The sequence below is a fragment of the Oryctolagus cuniculus genome, chromosome 4 (genome assembly GCF_051225735.1).
Source record: "Oryctolagus cuniculus isolate XC-2025 breed Fujian yellow rabbit chromosome 4, ASM5122573v1, whole genome shotgun sequence".
NCBI classification, from domain to species: Eukaryota; Metazoa; Chordata; class Mammalia; order Lagomorpha; family Leporidae; genus Oryctolagus; species Oryctolagus cuniculus.
This window is the reverse complement of record NC_142870.1, coordinates 77,423,018-77,442,796: the sequence shown is the minus strand read 5'-3', so window position 1 is coordinate 77,442,796 and position 19,779 is coordinate 77,423,018. Positions and strand designations below refer to the sequence as shown.

General features: G+C 33.9%; 1 protein-coding gene and 1 pseudogene across 14 annotated transcripts in view; both read right to left on the bottom strand.

Moving 5' to 3' along the window:
- Nucleotides 1–19,779, bottom strand: part of STXBP5L (syntaxin binding protein 5L) — a 425,888-nt gene that overhangs the window by 194,168 nt on the left and 211,941 nt on the right. For all 14 annotated transcript variants that reach the window (XM_089331765.1, XM_051859274.3, XM_051859272.3 and 11 more), the window contains exons 11-13: nucleotides 13,434–13,588; nucleotides 6,522–6,594; nucleotides 43–190 (exon numbers count right to left, since the gene is read on the bottom strand). In XM_089331765.1, the coding sequence (XP_089187891.1) occupies nucleotides 43–190; nucleotides 6,522–6,594; nucleotides 13,434–13,588 (376 nt within the window). The remainder of the gene's footprint in view (nucleotides 1–42; nucleotides 191–6,521; nucleotides 6,595–13,433; nucleotides 13,589–19,779) is intronic.
- Nucleotides 14,571–15,369, bottom strand: LOC127493938 (ATP synthase F(0) complex subunit C2, mitochondrial pseudogene; annotated as a pseudogene).

The window sequence follows — 19,779 nt, the reverse complement described above, 5'->3', positions numbered from 1 at the left end:
TCCACACGAGTGAGATCATTCTTCTATAATTGCTGCTTTTACCTTTGTGCTGTATCCTTGTTTTTTATGCTTGACTCCTATAGAATAGAGTACTAGAATCAAATCCGGAGGGCAATCAGCAAAGTATGCTGTGCATGTAACTGGTGATTCATGAATATCCATGGGATATGGATTTTCAAAGATTGGAAAACTAACAGATAAAGACAATATATTAGAATAATTTTACAAAGATAAAAGTTATGAAATAATACTCACAATGTAAGCTCTAAAATGTTTCTAGATATTTATCATATATTCAACTGTTTTTCAAGTACTATAAAATAAAAATCAAAAGTAATGTTCCTTTTAAATAGTTCTCTGAAAATATAATACTGATATTGGTAAGATTTTAACAAATAAAAAATATGCTCTCCAGAATTTCAACATTGAAGTCAAGTTGTATTTAGAATACGGACACATAGAATTGTAATAAACTTAAAATATTATGCAACAATTTGACAATTTCTTTAAAATTATACCAACTAAGCACTTTATGTAAAACTTTACCTAAATACTTATAAATATTATAATATCAGTAAATTCTAAGGTTTTTCAAAGGGAGGCATTCACACAGGCAAGTTTTTCTCTTTTTCTTGGCAGTAATTTAAAGATGTATGTAATATGTCTAGAAGAAACATATCTTATTTAAAAAGATGCACACATACTGAAAGTAGAAGGATGGAAAAAGATATTCCATGCTAACAGATACCAAAGAGGAGATGGTGTAGCCATCCCAAGAGCAGACAAAATAGACTTTAACACAAAAATTGTTAAAAGAGACAAAGAAGGGCACTATGCAATGATTAAGTGATCAATTTACCAGGAAGATGTGACTATTATAAGTGTATATGTACCTAATTATGGGGCACCTGGCTATTTAAAGAAATATTAATGGATCTAAAGGGAGACACAGATTCTGATACAAATATATTTCTATATATTGTATTATATTGTATATATAGAGTGTATGTAATGAGGACTTCAATAGCTCACTTTTAGCAATGGATACACCAACTAGACAGATAATCCGCAAGGAAACAACAGTTAAGCGACATTATAGACCAAATGGACCTAATGGATATCTACAGAATTTTTCATCCTACAGTTGCACAGTACACAGTCTCCTCACCAATGCATGAAACTTTCTCAAGTATAGACCATATGCTAGGCCATAAAACAAGCCTCAGCAAATTCAAAAAAAACTGAAATCATACCACGCAACTTTTCTGACCACAATGGAATGAAGCTAGAAACAACTCAAGAATCTCTAGAACATATGCAAACACATGGAGACCAAACAATATGCTCCTGAATGACAGTGGGTCATAGAAGAAATCAAGAGAAATAAAAATTTTTTAGAACTGAATGAAGATGATACAACGTATCAAAACTTATACGCTACAGCAAAATCAGTATTAAGAGGAATATTTATTGGTGCCTATATTAAGAATTTGGAAAGGTACCAAATAAATGAGCTGTCAATACATCTCAAGAACATTAAAAAAAAAAAAAACAAGAACAAGCCCAACAACAAGTTAGTAGGAAGAAACAGTTAAAATTGCAGAATAAACAAAACAAACAAAAAAATACAAAAGACCTGTGAAATGAAGGAATAGTTTTGTGAAAAAAACAAAATTGATACACCATTGGCACAACTATCCAAAAAAAGAGAAGAAGAACACAAACAATAAAATTAGAGATGAAAAAGAAGATGTAACAACAGATACCACAGAAATAAAAAGAATCATTGGAAATTACTACAAAGAGCTGAATGCCAACAATTTGAGATACCTAGAAGAAATGGATAGATTCCTGGACACATAAAACCTACCTAAATTGAGTCATGAAGACACAGAAAAACCTAAACAATAACCAAGATGGAGATTGCATTAATAATTTATTAATAAATTAATAATTTCTCCTGACAAAGAAAAGCCCAGGACCAAATGGCTTCACTGCTTAATGCTACCAGACATTTAAGGAAGAACTAACTCCAATTCTTCTCAAGCTATTCAGAACAATTGAAAGGGAGGAAATGCTCCCAAATTCCTACTATAATGTCAGCATCACTTTAATTCCTAAACTAGAACAAGATACCACAGGGAAAGAAAGCCATGGACCAATATATCTGACAGACATAGATATAAAACTCCTCAACAAAACACTAGTTAATCGAATCCAACAACACATCAGAAAGATGATTCACCTGGACCAAGTGAGATTTAGCATTGGTATAATGGGGTGGTTCAACATTACCCAATCAATAAAAGTGATACATCACATTAACAAACAGAACAAAAATCATATGATTATCTCAAAAAATGCAGAGGAAGTATTTGATAAAAAACAACATGCTTTCATGATGAAAACCTCAAGCAAATTGTGTATAGAAAGAACATTCCTTAACACAATTAGCACAATTTATTACAAAACCCACGGCCAGCATCTTATGGAATAGGGAAGAGTTAGAAGCATTCCCACTTTGATCCAGAGCCAGACAAGGATACTCTCTTTCACCATAACTATTCAATATGGTCTTGGAACTTTTATCAGAGCCATTAGGCAAGAAAAAAATCAAAGGGATAGAAATTCCATTGGAGGAAGTAAAATTATCACTATTTGCAGATGACATGATTCTATAAACAGGGGATCCAAAAGAATCCACTAAGAGACTATTGGAATGCATGAAAGCATTTATTAAAGTGACAGGATATAAAATTAATACAAAAACCAATAGCCTTTGGATACACAGACAACACTATGGCTGAGAGGGAACTTCTAAGATCAATCCCTTTCATAATAGCTGAAAAAATATTAAATACCTTGGAATACATTTAACCAAGGAGGTTATGATGAAAATTATAAAATGTAAAAGAATGAAATAGAAGAAGAAACACAAAAAATGGAAAAAGTTCTATGTTTGTGTATTGGAAGAGGTAATGTCAAAATGTCCATAATACCGAATGCAATTTACAAATTCAACGCAATCCTAGTTAAAATATGAAGGAAATGCTTCTCAAATCCAGAAAGAACAATGCTAAAATTAATACAGAAATACAAGAAATCCCAAATTGCTAAAGCTATCTTATAACAAAAACAAAGCTAGAAGAACCACAATGCCAGATTTCAAGACATACTAAAAGGCTATAATAATCAAAACAGCCTGGTACTGGCACAAAAACAAACATATAGACCAATGATATGGAACAGAAACTCCAGAAGTCAATCCATGTATCTACAACCAACTAATCTTTGACAAAGGAGTTAAAATCATTCCCTGGAGAAAGGATTCATGTTCAACAAATTGTGCTGGAGAAGTTGGATTTCCTCATGCAGAAGTATGAAACAATACCCCTATCTTACACATTATGGAAAAATGAACTAAAAATGGATCAAGTACCTAAATCTATGACCTGATAGCATCAAGTTACTAGAGGAGAACATTGGGGAAAGTCTGCAATACATTGGCATAGGCAAAGACTTCTTGGAAAAGACTCCAAAAGCTCAGGCAATCAAAGCCAAAACTGACAAGTTGGATTGCATGAAGCTCAGAAGCTTCTGTACTGCAAAGGAAACACTCAGTAAAGAGGCAGCTAACAGAGTGGGAGAAATATCTGCAAACTATGCAACTGATAAAGGGTTAATATCCAGAATCTATCAGGAGCTCAAGAAACTCAACAAAAAATACAAATAATCCAGTTAAGAAATGGGCAAAGGACTTGAACAGGTATTTTTCTAAAGTGGAAATTCAAATGGCAAACTGACACATGAAAATACGCTCAGCATCATTTTCCATCAAGGAAATGCAAATCAAAAACACAGTGAGGTTTCACTTCACACCAGTTAGAATGGCTCCCCTACAGAAATCAACAACAATAAATGTTGGTGAGGATGTTGGGAAAAAGGTACCCTCATCTACTGTCAATGGGTATGTAAACTAGCACAGCCATTGTTGAAGACAGTATGGAGATATTTCAGAAATCTGAAAACAGATATACCATATGACCTAGCCATCCCACTCCTGGGAATTTACCCAAAGGAAATGAAATCAGCATATGAAAGAGTTATCTGTACCCCCATGTTTACTGCAGCTCAAATCACAATAGCTAATATATGGAATCACCAAGCTGTCCATAAACAGATGACCTTAAAGAAAGTATGCCATACATACATTATGGAATACTACTGAGCCATAAAAAATGAAATCCTGTCTTTTGCCACAAAATGGATGCAAATGGAAACCACTGTACTTATTGAAATAAGCCAGTCCAAAAGGGACAAATACCTTATGTTTTCTCTGATCTGTGGTAATTAAGAGGAACAAAAATGTATAGGAAATCAAAATTTCAAGATTCAATGATTGCTTACAGCTCTTGCCTCTATTATGTAAAAGTTTTTTTTCCTTCTTACTATTTGTTGAACTTTTTGTGTAGTGTAGGGTTAATCTTATGCATGTACAGTAAAATGAAAGTAAATCGTAAAAATTCAGAGAGAGAGAGAAAATAAGAGAGGAGGAGGACGAAGTCTGGGGTGGGAGGGAGCATAGGATGGAAGTATCACTATGTCCCTAAATCTGTATATATGAAATAGATGAAATTTACATATCTTAAATAAAATTAAAAAAAGAATATAGATGTCAACTTATAAAACTGGTGTTGTGGAAATGGAAATGAAAGTATATATCTCATAAACCAAGAGATGGAAAACACTGCAATCCTAAAGTTGACCTTCACATGGAGAATTTAATGAAGTAAAAGAAAGTAAAAAGGGAGGTATGGAAGGAGGAGGAATTTGTAAAGGACTCCAAATCCACAACTTGTTTCACATTTAACATATCTGTGAGAAAACTATTTGGAGGGAAAAAAATACATTCAATTTTGACAAGCTCCATCTCATGTAATATACAATGACTTGGGGAAATCATATAAGTTTCAAAACATGGTGCTAAAGCAGGTGAAATGCTAGATAAAAACTTGCCAAAAATGTTGATTCACATAGTTAGATAATGAAAAGTATAGTTTATTTGTATAAAAAACTTTTATATGATCCCCATTTCACCACAATAAGAACAATTTAAAGCAAAAGTATAAATGTGTGCATGCTAAAGAAAGTGAGCATTAAAAGGAAAGTATGGTGGGACTTGGAGAATGTTAGACAAATGGACAAGGTATTAGGAACCAAGAAATATCACACAGAATGAAGAACTGAGTACCAATGAGATCAGAAAAATATAATTTAATAAAACTTATATTAGAACTTCTTAGAGGAAGAAGCATAAACTCTTGCCTGTATATAAAATTCAATTAAGTTTAATGGGGCAGCTAGGTAGAATTCAATTATACTGACCTTATGGTCAATTATAAATCCTTTTCAAAATGCAGATATTATATAATGTAAATTAGCAAAAATTTAGCTAATTTACAGATTTAGCTAATTTAGGTCTTACATTTACAAACTATATGGAAAGCATAATTAAGAGTATAATTTATTCAACAAAAAATTACTGAGAGTTAACTCCACACAAAGATACAATATTCTCTTCATGGAGTCTACAGTTTAGTACGGAGATGATCTTTAACACCAAATGGAAATTGCATGTGTCTCAAAAGCTAAAAGAAAAAAATGCAGGGCTATGAGATCCTATATAGGGATACTTGACCAAATTAAAGAGACAAATACAGATTTATTTTTAATTTAGAGGCAGCATCTGAGTTGAGATTCATACAAATAATATGTTGATAGGAGAAAAGGAAGGGAAGATTACTGCAGGTAGAGAAGAGAGAATGTAAAAAATTTTGTTTTAGATAAAAGGGGCTGAAAAAAGGATCTAGAACTTATACATAATCAAAAATTAATTTCATGTCTATCATCATTTATGTAGCAGGAAGATAGTTAAAGTAGACTTGAAATTGATGGGCACTATCAATGTAAAGGAGTGGAGAGTACCATTGTGATACTGTGATAGCAGTATTCTATATTTCTTTCAATCACCTACAAAATAATGTAAAAGCAAAAGAAAAGAAAAGAAGGTTCCATATTCCCTGCCCCTGAGATCTTGGACTTCTGTATTGTATGCTGAGGTTCAACACTACTTTCATCAAGTATAATTTTCCTTTAGTGAAATTTCCTCTAATCAATAGAGTAGAAGATAGCCACCCATTAGATTGAACATGTTTTCCTTATAACTTCTTTAGCTTAAAGAGTCTCCAGAAATTTGATTCATTTTGTATCTTGAATCTCCAAATGCTCTTGTCTAAAAATCAGGTGCTGCATTTGAGATGTCTTACAATTTTTTCAGTGTTAGCCAAACTTTCCCGATTTAGTTGTCAACACTCAACAAAATTGCACTTCTGTAATTTTAGCAAAATACTGTTCACATAAATAATATATACCATCCAAAAAATACTAATGCCAAAATGTACCTTTGCATCTTAATTGTAACAATATTTTAAAATATAGCTATCTGTACATGGACAACTTACTTGCTTTGTGTCAGATCAACTACAATGAGATCTTTTTCCAGAAGCACCACTACAGCATAGGGTTCTTGAAATTCTAAAAGTAAAAATAGAAATAGAAATGTTTTCATACTGTATATTTTATAAAATAACAACCTTATATTACCTTTATCTCCTACACAAATGTTGAATGACTTGAGAAGAGCAAAATAAGAACCAAATAAGAATAAAGAGTACTTTTTAGGGCTGGCGCCATGGCATAGTATAAGTCTCTGCCTGTGGCACCAGCATCACATATAAGTGCCAGTTCAAGTCCCGGCTGCTCCTTTTCTGATCCAGCTCTTGCTTATGGCCTGGAAAAGCAGTGGAAGATGGTACAAGTGCTTGGGTCCATACCCCAACTTGGGAGACCTGGAAGAAACTCCTGACTTTGGATTGGTCCAGCTCCAGCTGTTACAGCCATTTGGGAAATGAACCAGCAGATTTAAGACCTTTTTCTCTGTAACTCTACTTCTCAAATAAATAATCTTTTAAGAAAGGAGAGCACTTTAAAAATGCTGTGATTGTCAATGTTAGATCACTACAGAGAAGAAGAAAAAAATTAGAAACTGTATAATATACTGCTAATTATGTCTTGATAATCATGGGTTAGTGAAGGTAGATTATATGAAATAAGTTAAGCTTCATTTCACAAACATTATTCTATAATGTCAGTAATTTGGAGCTAACTGTATATATTTTAAATTGAGAATAATACAACATATTGTGACCTATAATAATCTGTTTTGTTAAAGATTTATTTATTATTTATTTCAGAGAGAGAGGGAGAGAGGGAGAAAGATCTTCTATCCCATGGTTCAGTCCCCAAATGGCCACAATGACTAGGGCTAGGCTAGGTGGAAGTCAGGAGCCAGGAGCTTCCTCTGGGTCTCCTACTTGGAGACATGTACATGCATGTGGGCCATATTTTCGATGTTTTCCTAGGCCCTTTAGCAGTGAACTAGACCATAAATGGAGCAGGCAGGACTACAACTGGTACCCATATGGGATGCCGACACGCAGCCCACAGCTTTAACCTGCTGAGCCACAGTGCTGGACCCTAACAAATAAATTCGTATACATCTTGTACTGAGGAAATAATTCTGTTTCTCTGGGATATCTCCTTATGAAAGCAAAACTGTGTATACTAAAACATTTTCTTTCAATTTAATGTTACAATACATATTTATACATCATTTAGTTTGTGCCTAGTATATACATTTAAAAAAAAGCAGAGTATGAGGATAGTCTAAGATTTTCAAGTTCCTAAAATTTAACCTTTTCTCTCTGTGCTGATATTTTACAGAAACTATTTAAAGAATGAAAAAACATATGGAGAACAAGACTAACAAGGTGTTTAGGATTTGCAAAAATGTTCTAGAGATGTTTACAAGTCATGAATAAATAAACATTAAGAATTTTAAAAAGCAACATGAGGAGCCAGCACTGTGGCATAGTTATCCCCTGTGGGTGCCAGTTTGAGTCCCGGATGTACCACTTCTGAACCAGCTCCCTGCTAATGTGCTTGGGAAAGCAGTGAATTATGGCCCAATGCTTGGACACCTGCACCCACATGGAAGAAGCTGCTGGCTTCAGTCTAGTCCAGTCCGGGTCATTGCAGCCAACTGGGGAGTGAACCAGCAGATAGAAGATCTTTCTCTGTCTCTTCTCTCTCTGTAAATATACCTTTCAAACAAATCTTTAAAAATAAATAAAAAGTAGTGTGAACTATGAAAAAATAAAAAACATAATGATATAAACATGATTTGTGGTTGTGTGGTGTTAATTTTGAGTAGGTAAAGCAGTTATTGTTTTCCATGTGCAATAAATAACTGGTAAGGGAAAGCTACAGTGAAATAATTATTTTTGAATTAAGGAAAGTGATATTTATAGAAAATATTTTATATTCGTGATATTTGATTATCAGTGGCTACAGCAGGTATCATTATTTTTCCATTTTATGGAGAAGACTGATGTCCAAAGAGGTAAAGAAACTGACACAGGGCTACGCCACAAGCAAGTGAAGGAGCTAAAACTTTAATCCAGGCCTTCTGACTGTAAATTCCATCTTGCTTTCATATAACAGCAATTTCTACTAACTGTTTTGGTAAGTTTTCAATCCTAAACTCAACAATCACTTGGAAGGGATTTGACTTAAGAGGATGGGATATTAAAATACTGCAATCAAGGCCTTCATAGTCCTTGCATTCCTGAAAATCTAGAGAGTCTATTTGTATTTATGTCTATAAATCACACATATGTGAGAAAAACTAAAAACAAAACAAAAAATCATAAAACACAAACAAAAACCTGAGAAAGAGCAGGCATGCACTGTTGTTTGGGCATATATCTATGTGATGATATCTATTAGTCGGTATGCTCTTTGCTATCCAAAGTGTTCTGAAACTGAGACTTTTTAAAGTTTTATTTATTATTTATTTATTTATTTATACAAAGAGAACAAATTTCATCGCTACAGTTTTAAGAACATAATGGTGCTTCGCCATTTCTCCTTCTCCCTTTCTTATTTTTCTTTTAATTTTTGCTAGAACAAACTTCCAATTTACTTTATAACCACAAACTTGATCATCCACTATAAAAAGAATTCAACAATAAAAAGTAGAAAGGCCACTGTTCCTCAGGATTATAGACAAGGACTATAAATAATAATCAAATCTCAAGAAGTCAATTTCACTCATACATTACCTCTTTTTTGTACTTCATATATTATCTGCCTCAAATCAGAGAAAATATATGATATTTATCTTTTCAAATTGGCTTATTTTACTAAGCATAATGATTTCCAATTGCATATATTTTGTTGTTAAACACAGAATTTCATTTTCATGGCTGAACAGAATTCCATTGTGTAGAAATACCACATTTTCTTTATCTAGTCATCAGCTAATGGACATCTGGATTGAGTCCATATCTTAGCTATTGTGAATACAGATGCTATAAAATGGGAAACAGGTAACTCTTTCATATGCTGATTTCATACCCTTTGGGTAAATTCCCAGGAGTGGGATGGCTGAGTCATATGGTAGAGCAATTTTTCTCAAATTGAGACTTTCTACTTTCTCACCGTCTCTTAAATATTTAAAACATTTTTCATTTTCTTTTTATTTTTATACAGGTTACTTTTTAGTTTTAAAATTTGATTATTTTTAACATTTTACCACAATGACTTCATCTGCAGACATTATATACATACATACATACGCTATTTTTTCTTGAAACAGAGATACTGACATCATAAAGTGGGGGATTTGTGACAATTATTATAACGTGCAGGTAAGAAGGTTATATAGTCATTTATATGGTATAATTCAGTAAAGCAATATTTAGAATTCTATACGATTTTTTCAACACATCTGGGTGATATTTTGCTTTTCAGTGTGAAGAACAAAGGGGTTCCGTATGACTAGTTATTTCCTCTTTGCCTTTTCTCCTCTTTAGGGATATCACTGTTTAGGAAGGAAACGCTACAAAAATGGGAAAGCTAAGACACAGTCCTGAATGAGCTAAATTCATAAATAGATAAATTATAATTTTAGGTAATTTGTATACATTTTAGATTATTGTTAGCCCTTTTCAAATAATACAAACTGACAGCAGAAGACTCACCTTTATAGCAATACGCTGTGTACTATTGACCAGTGAATGAAAAGATTTCTTTAGCAGTCAATGTTAGAGTCAATTCTATGGCTACTACTTACAAAGAGCAAATCAGTTATCTTTTTGACCTTCAATTTCTTTCCAATTGAAATGGCACAATGATAACTGCCTTAGGTTGTTATGAAGGATAGATGAAACAATGTATATGAAATGGTGAAAGCAAAGCCTAGGACATAGTAGGTGCTCAATAGGTAAAAACTGTACTATTTCCTTTATTACATTGGTTTATTTCTGAGCAGGCTCAGTTTTTAACTGTAGCCCTCAATGGAGTGAAAAGCTCTATTATAATTACTATTTTTAAAAAAATAAACTCATTATTATGTATGGGGTTGGAGAGGAATGGAAACAGTTAAATCTAGATGTTAAACAAATTCCGATTATAGTCTGTTAATTATTCTGGGCAGTGCCACCTCAGTTAAAAGCACTGAAGTATTTGTGCTCTTTAAGAAATAAGTTAATTGTCAGATGTCATAAATGTTTCAGCAATAATAAAACATTAAAAAATTTGTTTCATTTAACATATGCATAACACTTATCACTATGTGGGCTGTACAGAAGGCTGAATTTATATATTTGATAACATGAAATTAAAATTACACAGTTAAGTGAAAATAAAGAGCAAAATTGCCTGCTGGGTATGCTGTGTTTAATACAAAAAGGAGATCATTTACACATAAATAAATGAGTACATATATGCATGTGCACGGATATATAAGAAACTTACACTGCCTCTGAAAAAGGGCATAAAAATTTCATTTTATACAGCTGTGCACAGTTAGGTTTTTTCCTGGTATTTTCATGTATTAACTGTTTTAATAGTTGGATACATTTAAATAGTTAATAGAACAAATTTGCATTTTACTGAGCAAAGTTAACTACTTCTAGCTCCTGAGAAATGAAAAATTTGATCTTCATTATCACCTCCCTGAAAAAAATATCTATATATGTGACATGGAAGTGAATAAGTATGATTATGGTTCATTTATGTGTTATGAAACATTAGAAATTGTCTCAATATCTCCACTGATGTGCAGAAATTTACATACACAGACATGAAGTGTTTTATCTTTGCAGCCACACATTCAGTTCCTATTCCTGGCATATCTTCCTCAAGGCTCTTATTAGGAGGCATTTTCTTAAGCTTGGCTTTTCATCTTCTATTCTTATTTTATTCTATCATTGTTCAGTCTCATGACCCCCCCCAAACACTTTTTTTCTGATGATTCATAAATAAATATTGTAAGATCTTTTCTTTTTGTTTTCTAAATAACTACTGATTCAGTCTCATCTCACCTTTCTCTTTCCAAAAACAGCTAGTATTGCATGTGAAACCATGCTCTTAAAATATGTAGTTATCTCATCTATCATGTCACTGCCTAGACTAGTAGTTCAACAAATTCAACAGTTTTTTTCTCATTCCACTCCTTCAGGTAGCACTCTGCTTCAGGCCTTGATCAGTTTAAATGCACATTATAAAAGCCTCCCACTGGAATCTGGAACTTCAGATTTCAGTGTTTTCCTTCAACCCACATATTTCTTTTTGGCAAATCTTACTAAACTATTGCTTTCATTTTAGTGTTTCCTCAAAATTCCTGTTTGATTCTCTACTTCCAAACATATCCAAAAAGATTTCAATTTTTCTCAAAATTGATTTCACACTATAAAACTTCACAGTTTCTAAAACCATTAGGCAATATCCTTTCCAAGGCCTACTAAATCCAATTTCTCCATGAAGCTTTGCATGAATATTTAAGTCATTAACCATTTAACTAGTCAATAAATTGTTATATTATTTATACTTGAACCATAAAATTCAGCATTTAATTAAGGTTTTACATTATTTAAACTTAACAAATCATAATTATCTTACTCATTTAATCAGATTTTATGTAATATGATATCAGAGGTCAGTTTCATACGATTGTGTTCAACCAGTCTATGATGTACTGATGCCATGTAAGTATTCAATAAATATTTGCTGATTAATTGACAACATACATGATTTGCCTGTCTCTAGTAATTCTGGAAATAAAATGCTATACTTATTATAATTTATCCGATTTTTAACATGAAATTAAATAATTTAAAATAGATTTAGTAATATAACTCAGAAAATATATTTTTTATAGTTTACAAAGTATGTTTGCTTGAGTTTCTAATAATCATGTGGGGATGATACTATTATTTTCATTCTACAATGATAAAACATTCATAAATATTAAGTGATTTACCCAAGGTCACATACCTAGTAAGTGATAAGGCTAAATAAGAAATCCAAATATTCTCTCCTCATGTGCAGTGTTCTTTCCCCAGTGTCTACATGCTCCCTCTTGAAAATTACTAATGTGTATACAAGCCATTTTTTTTTATCAATAATCAACTCTTATTTCCTTTTTATGTTTTCACTCTTGTCATTTTTAAAGAGTTCATTAGTAAAATATTTCATTGTCAACTGATTTGGTTATACAGTTTTCATATGAATTTAGTTTTGTTTTTAGCTAGCCAAGTTGAATGAAGAGAATATACTTGACAGAGCAGGGGGGTATCAGGAAAAAACCGAGAGCCCAGTCTGCATTCAGACGGAAGTTTTTAGATATATGGGTATGAGTGCAACATTTCCCAGAATAGGTTTTAGGTTTACAGGATGATAAAAAAGAACATGTAGGCACCTCTCTTGTAGAAGATCCTTATGATTATTCTCAAAACTGAAATAAATTTCTAACCACACATCAGCAATCCTGGAGTAATCAGAGGTGCTGCAGTTGCATCTGAAGCAAAGCCAGGTTTGAAACAGATACAGCATCACCAGAGTTACAGATCACTGATACCAGGTAAGTGCTTTAACTTTGATTGGCTTTGGAATGGGATGGGTGGAGCTGGACTAGGAGAGACTATTAGGAGACCTCAGTTTCCCCAAGTGATTTCACCCCAGACCCCTATCCGATCCTCCCAGCTCAGCTTCCACCATCCTTATCAAAGTTTAAAGCACTCACCTGAAATTAGAACCTGAAACGCCAGCACTGCCACACTACATGTGTCTTATTTCCAGTCTGTCAAGTAGGTACAATTGCAGACCTGCTCCAGCACCTGTAGTTCACAGTGTTGTACGACAGTGGACATCTGCTGCCAAACTGAAAATATTTAACCTTAATTTTGTTAAGAACTTGTCATTTCAAAAAATGATTTTGCAACATTAACAGTTTTGCTTTAGTTACTTACCGTTTGGATAGGGTGTTTCACATAAAGTTAGAAATTCAACAATAGGATGATCCATTTCAAGCACTGTAATTGCTTTTCCATGCATGATGGTTAAACTTGGTCTTCTACAAGCTTTGTCATAGGACAGCCCACCAGAGAATATTATGAATGGTTCACTAAACAGGAAAGGAACATTAATGAGACTATGAAGTTCATTTAAGATGATGACACAGTCATAGGACTGAACCTTTAAAGAACATGCTTGGTGGGAATTATATATAATGTAATTTGACAGGCACAAAAGACTTTCCTGGTCCCCAAATTCTTATTCTACAACCTACTATTCCACCATTTCTCCTTTGCTGGATGCATATTCTCATCGTTAAAATAACTAATGGATTATGCCAACAATGTTTGTGTAGGACTAGGAAATATCAGTGAAGTTGGAGAGCAATGGAAATGTTCACTAACTCGTCACATAAATTGGTTGGTTCCCAAACTTTGAATCATACCCATTAGAATATTGGTCTATGTTAGAATTTCAGATTAACTACTTGGCATTTGAGGCCCAAATGTGTAAGAAACAAAAGAAATAAAATGTGACAATGGAAAGCCCAGAATGTTAGACAGTAACAAAAATTCAAGATAGTGGACTTTCTGTAGTTATAATATAAAGATGGAGAAGGCTAGCATGTAAGGCAAAAAGAGTTCACCAAAGGTAAGTATAATCTCCTCAGCTGTACCTATGACCAACCAGCTCTAGTTATCTTGCTTAATTAACTTCAAACCACTATTTTGGTCTATTACTTTGTAAGATACAACTGGATAGTAGAGTGGGGTTAGGATTTCTATAGTATATTATAGCTGTCTGAAATTTATTAAACAGCTTCTCTATTTTTCTTTTTATCAAAATCAATACCTCTATATTTCTACTGTATGTGTCCAAAAGGAAAAAACTGCTATGAAGTATTTTCAAGAAGCAAATACTAAATTGAAAATATTCTTCTCTAAAAAAGTTTTTACAGTATTTATTTGTTTTCCCTCTGTCAAACCCTTAGCCACTTTCCCCAGGTCACCTGGGAAGTTATAGGAAAAGGAACATAGAGAGAAGATGAGGCACAGGAGAAACAACAACTCTGAGAGGTGGAGACAATTCTTTCACATGGCAGACAAGATGAGACAGGCCACCATCAGGCAAAAACACCCCATGCTCTCTCAGAGGGCAAGGCCCAGAATCACGTAGAAGAGCAGCATGCATCCAAAGAGGGTTCCCGGCATAACCAATTATGAGACTCCCCAGTATAGCCCCAGGGCCAGCTACCCCTACCATGATGGCCCTAGCCCCCAATGAACTTGATTGCTGTGCCAATGTCCTTTGAGATGGTGCTGGTTTGGAAGCTATGGCCCTGGAGGAATGAGGACAGGGGACACAGGACTGCCAAGAAGCTCAGGCACTCATTTGTCAGTTACCCAGGTCTTCTGAGCACCAATGCAACTGTGAGGTGCTCCTGACCAAGGATGGAGTAGAGAACAATTTGGAGCAGGCAAACAGTGTCAGGGTGTGAGGGGCTGTAGCACAAAGAGCTGCCCCCAGCAGAGAAGACACAGTCTAACAAAGTTTTCAAAAAGAACTAGCCTTTTAGTGTATTAAGTTCTTTGAGAACATGCTTCCTTTAAGACTTCCATCTGTGTGCTGAATTGAAGAATATACTTGTTTTGAGGAATCATTCTAAAATTTACCTTCTTTTTCTATTTTGCACTGCGGACAAACATTTGCTAATCTTATTCTGATTATATAACAATCAAAAATTTTAAAGTTTCTATCAAATCCTACATAAAACTTACATATATAAACTGAATATTTTTTCTTATTAATTCTGTCACAATATTTTGACATATTTGAGTTGTAAGCACAATAAGCTAAGATGTTCTAACTTACTTCCCCTGAGTTCTTCATTGTCTGATTTGAGTGTTAGTCCTGCATCTATCATTTTACATAGTAAATGACCATACCATTAATGATGGCAATAACAATCATACTTACTTTTTCCACAAAAGATACATTTATATTATTAAGCTTTTTGCATATTTAAAAAGTATTTATAATTCATAAAAATATATTCCTAATATTTATAAAACAGTATATGCTTTTATACATTTGTTAGTGAGTTTGGATAAAAGACTGTGACTTGGAGAATGTATTATCTTTTCCTAAGTGGTAACTTTAATTATCTTCTGGAATTTACTCTCATTATCTAGTATTAATTTAAACACAAAATAAGGAGCAATGTACTTTTCCTTTTTTTATACACATTAGAAAAATGTTCTAATACTCTAATAAAGGAAGAGTTTAACACTTCTGTTCCAACAACACTGCATCAGAAAACATTGGGCCTGAAGTTCAGTGTTGATACATACTTCACTCTCTGTAAACTACTGAATGACTGAATGAAAAGTTACTTCTCCAGAAAAATACTCAGGAAACTTTTCATTGCTAATTTTATTACATATTTAATTATCACATTATATCCTCATAAGTACTGTATTTATTCTGTTAATGAGGTTAAGTAACAAGCAGGAAAACCCAAAAGAAAATTGAGATAGAAAAGACTCCAGAGTCTATATTCCTAAATACTAATATATGCTATGTCTGGTAATATAGCTACAATTTACTTAATGCTTTCAATGTGACATATATTATGTTATGTGTATACACAAAGTAAATTTTATGTAATCCTCAAAGCAACCATAATAAAGATAGTATTAATTCCATTTTGTCTAAGAGCAATCTAGGATTAGCAAGTTAAATACCTTGTTAGTGAATGCCATGACAAACATTTAAACCAGACTCTAAATCCTGTATCTTTCATATATAGTTTAATATTTGTTCTTCAGTAAATAAATAAAATTAATAATTTGACAAGTACCTTCAAAACCACATCTAAATTGAGAAATTTTATATTTCTTTCCACATATTAAAGATTTTGAGCAATGATAAATATGTTTATTTCTCAAATTTATTTAATTACAGCTCCCCTTTTCCCCCCGAATACCATTACAGATTAAAGTAATGCAGTTTGATAGATGCTGTACCACACCAAACTGCCTCATCTACTATTTAATATGAGTACAAATCCATCCATTAGGGAACATGTATCAAATGGTTTCTTATAAAAGAATTTTTTTTTAAATCTTTTTTTTTTTTTTTTGACAGGCAGAGTGGACAGTGAGAGAAGGAGACAGAGAGAAAGGTCTTCCTTTGCCGTTGGTTCACCCTCCAATGGCCGCCGCGGCCGGCGCGCTGCGCCCGGCGCACTGCGCTGATCCGATGGCAGGAGCCAGGAGCCAGGTGCTTTTCCTGGTCTCCCATGGGGTGCAGGGCCCAAGCACCTGGGCCATCCTCCACTGCACTCCCTGGCCACAGCAGAGAGCTGGTTATAAAAGAATTTTAAAAAACATAACTGACAAGTCTTCATACATATAATATTAAAAAATTAACAAATTATCAACACACAATTTGAATGACTCTTAAAGGCATTATATTGAATGAAACAAACTAAATTTAAAAGATTACATAGTAGGGATTCCAAGATGGTGGAATAGGGAATGATGAACTATGCTAGGACAGGGAAAAATACTTAAAAAAAATAGAGTGTAGGAGTTACACTTTCAGGGGAGAATTAGGGAGAAAACTGCAGTGGAAATTCTATGGTAGGAAGAGGAACTCTGTGGACCTGTGTAGAAGGTGCAGACATGCCGCATGAACACAGATACAACATGTGACTCCAACAGCCAAGAGCCAGAGAAGGCACCAGCTTGGAGACAGAGGTGAGATCAAACTACAGCAACCTGTAGTGGTATAGCCAGAGGGACAGTGTGGCAGAGTCCAGCCTGGACAGTCAATCTTTGGAAATTTTTCAGTCATACCAAGAAAAAAAAACACAAGAAAAAAATAGAAAAATTACACAGTAATTGGAGATTTATGGGACACTGTCAACCAACCCAACATACAGGTCTTACAAGTTCCTAAAGGTGTGGAAAGACAGAAGGGACTAGAAGGCATATTTAGTGAAATAATCAAAGAAAACTTTCCCAATTTGGAAGAATAAATGGACGTCCAAGTACAGGAAGCACACAGAACTCCTAATAGACATGACCTGAAAAAATCTTTACCATATTGCACTACAGTCAAACTTTCAGCAATAAAACATAAATAGATTCTAAAATGTGCATGAGAGAAACACAAAATTACTTTCAGAGGATCTCCATTGACTCACAGCTGGCATCTCATAAGAAACTCTACAGACTAGGAGAAAATGAAGAGACACAGTCCAAGATTCAAGAGAAAAAACAGTTAACACAGAATAACTGTACCCTGCAAAGTTCTCATTTATGAGTGAAGGTGAAATAAAAACTTTCCATAACAAACAGAAATTGAAAGAATTTCTCACCACTCATCTGGCCTTACAAAAGATGCTTAAGGATATGGTATACACAGAAACACAGAATGATAGTCATCATTTTGAAAGAATATGAAAGCAAAAATCTCCCAGTAAAAGTACAAAGGAAACCAGAAGTAAACAATAGGAGTATGTACAGAAAAATGGCAGGGCCAACTTGTTACTTATCAATAGTAATCTTGAATGTAAATGGCCAAAACTCTTTAGTTAAAAGATACAGAAAGGCTGAATGGATTAAAAAACAGAATACATCTATTTGCTGCCTACAAGAAACACATCTCACCAACAAAGATACACACAGACTGAAAGTGAAAGGATGGAAAAAGATATTCCATCACAAAAGAAAGCAAAAAAGACTTTGTAGCCATTCTAACAGCAAACAAAATAGACTTTAACACAAAAACTGTTAAAAGAGACAAAGAAGGGCACTGTGCAATGATTAAGAGGTAAACTCCACAGTAGAATGTGACTATAAAAAACATAAATGACCTAATTACAGGGCACCTGGCTATTTAAAAGAAACATTAGGGGTTGGTACTGTGGCGTAGAAGGTAAAGCTGCCACCTGAAGTGCCAGCATCCCATATGGGTGTTGGTTCAACCTAGCTGCTCCACTTCTGATCTAGCTCTCTGCTATGGCCTGGGAAAGCAGTGGAAGATGATCCAAGTCTTTGGGCCCCTGCACCTGCATGGGAGAAAAGGAGGAGGCTCCTGGCTTCAGATCAGTGCAGCTCTGGTTGTTATGGTCAACTGGAGAGTGAACCAGCAGATCTAAGACCTCTCTCTCTCTCTCTCTCTCTCTCTCTCTCTCTCTCTGCCTCTTCTATCTCTGAGTAACTCTGACTTTCAAATCAATAAGTAAATCTTTAAAAAAATGTTAATGGATCTTAAGAAAGACACAGACTCCATACAATAGTAATGGGGGACTTTAATGTCCCACTTTCAGCAATGGACAGATCAACCAGACAGAAAACTGACAAGGAAACAAAGTGACACTATACACCAAATAGACCTATCAGATATCTACAGAACTTTTCATCCTACAGTTGCAGCACATACATTCTCCTCACTAGTGCATGAAACTTTCTCAAGGATAGACCACATACTAGGCCATAAAACAAATCTCAGAAAATTTTAAAAAATCAAAATTATACCATGCTTCTCCTCTGACCACAATGGAATGAAGTTGGAAACAACTCAGGAATCTCTAGAACATATGCAAACACATGGGGACTGAACAACATGCTCTTGAATGAACAGTGGGTCTTATAAGAAATCAAAATAGAAAAAAAATTCTAGAAATGAAGATGACAATAGAACATATCAAAACTTATGGGATACAGCAAAAGCAGTGTTAAGAGGAAGGTTTATAGCAATAAGTGCCTATATCAAGAAATTGGAAATATCCCAAATGAATGAGCAATGGTTGCATCTCAAGGACTTAGAAAAACAACAGCAAACCCAACCCCAAATTAGTAGGAGGAAAGAAATAATTAAAATTAAAGAATAAACAAAATCAAAACAAAAACACAAAAGATCAGTGAAATGAGGAGCTGTTTTTTTTTAAAACATACACAAAATTGATGCATTATTTGCCAAACTAACAAAAAAAAAGACAAAGAAGACCCAAAGCTATAAATTTCAAAAATGAAAAGGACATGTAACAACAGATACCATACTAATAAAAAGAATCATCAGGAATTACTACAATGAGCTGTATGCCAACAAATTGTGATACCTAAGAGAAATGGATACATTCCTGGACACATACAATCTAACATGAAGACACAGAAAAACAAACAGAACAATAACCAAGATGAAAATTGAGTCAGTAATAAAGACCCTCCCAACAAATAAAAGCCCAGGATTGGATGGCTTCACTGCTGAATTCTACCAGACAAAGAACTG